Here is a 5,566-nt window from a genome sequence, read left to right on the forward strand (position 1 = left end):
GCTTTAAACTGGAAGAGGGAAGATTAGGTCAGACATCAGGAAGAAGTTCTTCCCCATGAGGGCAGGAAGGCGCTGGCCCAGGTTGCCCAGGGAAGCTGTGGCTGCCCCATCCCTGGCAGTGTTGAAGGGCAGGTTGGATGGGGCTTGGAGCAACCTGGGCTGGTGGGAGGTGTCCCTGCCCGTGGGAGGTGTCCCCGCCCCTGGCAGGGGGGTTGGAACTAGATGATCTTTAAGATCCCTTCCAACCTTCACCATTCTGTGATTCTACTTTGCAAGACAATTTCCTATCTAAGGATTCTCATGCCTGCAGCTGGCAATGTAGAGCTATTAAAAACTAACTAATCCAAGAACAGCTACATACAATGAGACTGCCCGACTTCAATAGTCTGTGGATCACACAGAGACCATGGAGAGAGACATTATGTAGCTTCCCAATTTGTCCAAAATTGAGCCACACTTTGTGTGAGTACATTCTGGGAACCTGGAGGCTGTGGGCAGAGCTGGTGGCTGTTTTCCAAAACTAAACCTTTTGCTACATCTGCACCAGTGAGCTGACAAGGCAACAGCCCCTTCTGAACACACGTGCTATGGCAAAACTTGCTATCATATGTGTTAACAGCCAGCAAACAAGGGACTTGTTTATATTTTTACTTTTAAATTTGACTGCAATTAATTAACATTTCATTCCAAAATCAAAACTGATGAGCAGAACAGTTTTTATATATTTGGTCAATATATGTATTTTTAATATATTTAATATCATACACACAGGTACATGTAGTTGCAAGCTCCTATTTCCAGGTACATCCTGAGAGAAATTCCTCCTTCCACCTCCCCCTCCTGATTTTTGTCCATTTGTAGACTTTTAATTGTTGTGTTTACCAAAATAAAGAAAGGCATAAAATAAGAGCAGGAGACATGGCAGCTGGAAAAGGCACTATAAACACAAATACCAGCAGGAAAAAAGAAAAAGAGTGGGAGAGAGATTTTTAATTAGGACAAAAATGAGCCCCCTGTTTGTGCTAAATTAGATCTTGTGTCTAACTTGTGACCTTGGGGGTGTTGTCTTTGTACTCAATTAAGCTCATTCAGTTCACTGAAGCCACAGAAAATACCCGTTATTCATCTTGTCTTAATTTTTAGCAGGTATTTATGATTCTCAAGGCTGTTTCAGCTCATTTTCCTTAAGAAAGGGGTAAAGTAGAGCTCAAGAATGAACAGGTAACCATAAAACCCACAGCAATCCTGACTGTGGGGAGCTGTGCCCTGAGTTTCTGTGTGAGACAGATGTTATCATGGTCAAACAGTCTCAGCCTGTGTTGAAATGCAAAAATCCTTCATTTTTTTTCTCTCACTTCAGCATAAAATCAGTGAAGTCTCCCACAAGCTGCTTCCCAGTATTTTGATCCCAAACAGGTACAAATTCACAAAAGCCTTCCTAATTGCTATGATGAGCGTTGGGCTGGTTTGTTCTGAGTGGTTGCAGTGAGAGAGTTTCACAATCAGCAAAAATGATGTGTTCCAGAAAAACCTCAGCTTGCCTCAGCTCTGTGCCATTCTGAGGCACCTCCTCCTCTTCCAGAGTTTGTTCACAGAGATTGTTACACAAAAGGAATCTCTAAAATAAATCCTACTTTTCTTTCCCCCCCAGTTTGGGACTTGTTCTCTTCATGATGTGTTGTATTTTGCTCCCGTTAGGGGCTGATCCAAAGTCATGGCTGGCAGTGGAGCTGCTCAGTGGAGCTGCAGAGCTCAGGAGTTCTGGAGAGTTTTCCTAGCTCTCCCAACAATGTGCTGTGTGATTTTGGGCAAGGTATTCCTTGCCTCTGCTTATCCATTTCCCCAGAGTAATGGAGATCATTACTCACCATTGCAAGCCGTCCTGAGCCTAGAGATGAAAAGTGCTCATTATTAATGCTGCTGATTTATAGGAGATGCATTTTCACTCCAACTGCCTTACAGTTTCACTGCTGCAATGAGGCAGGGCTGGAAAAGGGGTTTTTGGCAGAGGAATGGATTCCTGGAGGTAGAAAGTTTTAGAGGAGTAGTTTCTTGTCTCCTCTTACACATGTCTAATCTGTATCTTACTTTGAATTAAATTTCTATGTAAAACATTTTCCTGGGCCCCAAGTTTATAGATGATTCATTTTATTTCCAAAACACTTTTTAAAAGGTTATGTTTTCCTATTTTATTTTTTTTTTTTCTTAAATGGGACTTTGACTTTGCTTGCATTTTTATATTTCCTTTTTGATCTCCCAGTCATGATTTAAAACAGAAAATGAATGTGCAGAAGGCAGGGAATGCTTTGCTGTTCCTTCCTTTCTCCTGTTGAAAACCAAAGTGATCTAGAGTAGCTACAATCTGATGAGCAGGGAAATGCACAGCACCACGACACTCACAAGCCCAAAGAAACCATCTTTGACTTTCAGCGGTAAGATGCAGATAAACAGTGACTATTCCCCAGCAGCCAGCACAGGTCAAACCACCCCTGCCGCAGCACCATCCCCTTCAAACAGTCACACAGAAATCAGGGCTCGGTGGCCGAAAGGCAGAGTTTGTTTTCGTGGCCGTTATCTTTCAGTTCTACATCTGTGAGCTGGCTTGTGAAATTGTTAACTTTCCTTTTCCTCTCTCCCCACGTAGCCCCTCACCTCCCCCAGCGCAGCGTTACCCGTAGATGCGCAGCCCTAATTGGCCGAGCTGCAAGAAGATAATCTTTTTTTCCTCCTTTCTCGCCGCTGCCTGTTAGCTTAAAGGCTTTTTAGCTGAAGGTTGATAATTATCATTGAGAAGAAACTAGCACATCAGGAGTTCACTTTCCATCTTAGCACTTGTGGCGCTCCTTTGAACTCCCCTCGCCAAGCCCACGTTCCCACTCTGTCACTTTCCTCCCTCCATCATAAAAAGGTCCCGGCAGCCGGCGGCTCCAGCCTTTGCTGGGAGGGCAGAGGACAGCGCTGAACCCGGGCGCTCCTCCGAGCATGGACAAGCTGCACGAGACGTTGGTGAGCATGGAAGATGCTTTGGGTTCGGAGCATTCCGTCTCCTTGTCCTCCTGGGACTGGAAAAGCACCGCTGGGCCCTTCGAGCTTCACCCCGTGGCGTCTCCTCACAGCTTATCCCCAACTCCCTCCTTCGAATCCTACACCTCGTCCCCCTGCCCGGCGGCAGCCGAGCCCCCCTACGGCAGCGGGGGCGGCAGCCTGGTGGGATACAGCCTGGTGGATTTCCCCCCAGCCTACCTGCCCAACCCCGGGCAGGCTCGCCTGCCCAAGGGCACCAAGGTGAGGATGTCAGCCCAGCGCAGGAGGAAGGCCAGCGAGAGGGAGAAGCTGAGGATGAGGACCCTGGCCGACGCGCTCCACACGCTGCGCAACTACCTGCCCCCCGTCTACAGCCAGAGGGGACAGCCCCTCACCAAAATACAGACCCTGAAGTACACCATCAAGTACATCGGCGAGCTGACCGAGCTCCTCAACAGCGTCAAGAGGGCCTAGACCCGCCGCCTCCTGGCTCTGTGCAAGCACGAAGGAGGAAGGGCAGCGACGCGTCTTCCTCGCCGGAGCACCCTGGGGTGGGCTGGGAGAGGAGGACGGAGCCAGGGCCACCCTTGTACATAGGACATGATGCTGGAAGGTGACGTAGGATTTACCCAAAAGCCTGAGGTCCGGCTTGCTGAGGCAGAAGTCTTGGTTTCTGGTTTGTTTTTGTTGTTTGTTTGTTTGAATCATAAGCTTCTGAGAAATACTAAACCTGGCACGATATGAAAGTTAAAAAAAAAAAAAAGCCAACTGATCTTCCTGGGATTTACATATCACTGTTTTCTGACTAATCTTCTGTTTAATAAGGACAACAGGTTGTCAAATTTTAAAAACCTAGACGACAGCAATGCCGTCAGAATCCTAAGTGTATTGATTTGTAGGCACTTTAACGCTCGGGTGAGGAAAACCATGTATAGTTACTTCAAGTGTTGTCTATTTATCTGTGTTTCCAGTGTACCCAAAAAAAATCAAGAAACTAAGTAGCAGTGAGAACATCTTTGCTCGTAAACAAATAAATATCAGTGTCATAGTCTGTATCTTGTATTATATAGCATTATATATCTGATTGATAGATAAATAAAATCTAGAAATGAGCTAGATATTGGAAATGAAATATAAGCAAACTGACATTTTGTACAGATAAACTGCTGTTAAATCCTATTTTTTTAATTAATATATACAGAAACTTATAATATTTCTGTACCTAATGTATAAAACCTCCTTGCTTCAGTGCCTGATAAATGATGGAATACATTTTTACATCAAATTGCTAGAACAAATACAATTAGGCCAAGTTATCTTCCTTCTCTCTGACATGAAATAAATTGATTCAGGTACCAGAAAGATGCAAGGTTTTATCCCAAGGGTGCACTGAAACTTAGGAAGGCTCTAGTAACCAAAATGTCAGATCAGCTGCTTCCTACAGCTAATAACACTCCTGTAACCTACCTGAAACCCTTCAAAACCCAAACAAATTAGGATGGAGTCTTAATCTTTAATTCTTTTGACTTCTACCTGACAGGTGTCATGCAGGTCTCACCACCCCACCAAAAAAATCCAGGTTGCTTTAGAAATCTGATTGCAGACCGTTTTGTAAGACTTTTGCTGAGGGCAGCAACACACAGAGAGGAGCAGAACCCAGGGCTGAGCTGTGTGGAGCTGATTAAGTGAGATTGACCTTTTCTCCACAGGGAGATGCAAGACACAGAGAGAGCAACAACCAGGAGGTAACAGGCTTGTCTCACCAGGATGGCTAGATCAGCATGTCCGTGTGGGGCAGATGGTTTAGCTTTGTGGATACACCCTGTAGCAGAGCACCTCAAAGCTAAGACTTTATTGCATCCCTCTCTTTTTTTTATCTGTCTCTCTGTGTGGAAATAAGGAAAGGCTCCAGGAGACCTCATAGCACCTTCCAGTGCCTGAAGGGGCTCCAGGAAAGCTGGGGAGGGACTGTTTACAAGAGCTGGAAGTGAAAGGACAAGGAGGGTTGGATTAAAACTGGCAGAGGGGAGATTTAGGTGAGACATGAGGAGGAAATTTTTTAGTGTGAGGGTGGTGAGACCCTGGCCCAGGTTGCCCAGGGAAGCTGTGGCTGCCCCATCCCTGGCAGTGTTGAAGGGCAGGTTGGATGGGGCTTGGAGCAACCTGGGCTGGTGGGAGGTGTCCCTGCCCATGCAGGGGGTTGGGACTGAATGATCTTTAAGGTCCCTTCCAACCCAAACCAGTCTATGATTCTATGATTATTTCCCTCCAGGGCTCAGCCCAAGCTGTCTCAGGGCTCTTCTCACATGGTATATTATGTTGTGCAAGCAAATGAAATTGCACATTGCTCATGGGATCTGGCACAGAACCATAACTGAGAGCTTGATCCCATGTCCTTTCTCAACGACTGTCATTGTCAATGACAGCTGTGAAGGGGAACCTGCTCACTAGCACTGACAAACCACCAACAGATGCACAGAGAGACAGCCCTGTTGGTCCCTGGTGTCAGTTAAAGACCACCAGCATTCACAAGTGTAGTGGT

At 46.0% G+C, this 5,566-nt stretch overlaps 1 protein-coding gene across 1 annotated transcript; it reads left to right on the plus strand.

The window, feature by feature from the left end:
• The first annotated feature begins 2,982 nt into the window (after positions 1 to 2,982).
• MSGN1 (mesogenin 1) lies at positions 2,983 to 3,498 on the plus strand. Its single transcript, XM_010002370.1, has one exon. It carries the CDS (start codon positions 2,983 to 2,985, stop codon positions 3,496 to 3,498), a length of 516 nt encoding a protein of 171 aa, XP_010000672.1.
• Positions 3,499 to 5,566: the final 2,068 nt, after the last annotated feature.

The sequence above is a fragment of the Chaetura pelagica genome, unplaced genomic scaffold (assembly GCF_000747805.2).
Source record: "Chaetura pelagica isolate M959 unplaced genomic scaffold, ChaPel_1.0 scaffold46, whole genome shotgun sequence".
Lineage (NCBI taxonomy): Eukaryota > Metazoa > Chordata > Aves > Apodiformes > Apodidae > Chaetura > Chaetura pelagica.

Coding starts and splice junctions, on each gene's coding strand:
- MSGN1 (XM_010002370.1), top strand. CDS start 2,983: ATGGACAAGCTGCACGAGACGTTGGTGAGCATGGAAGATGCTTTGGGT.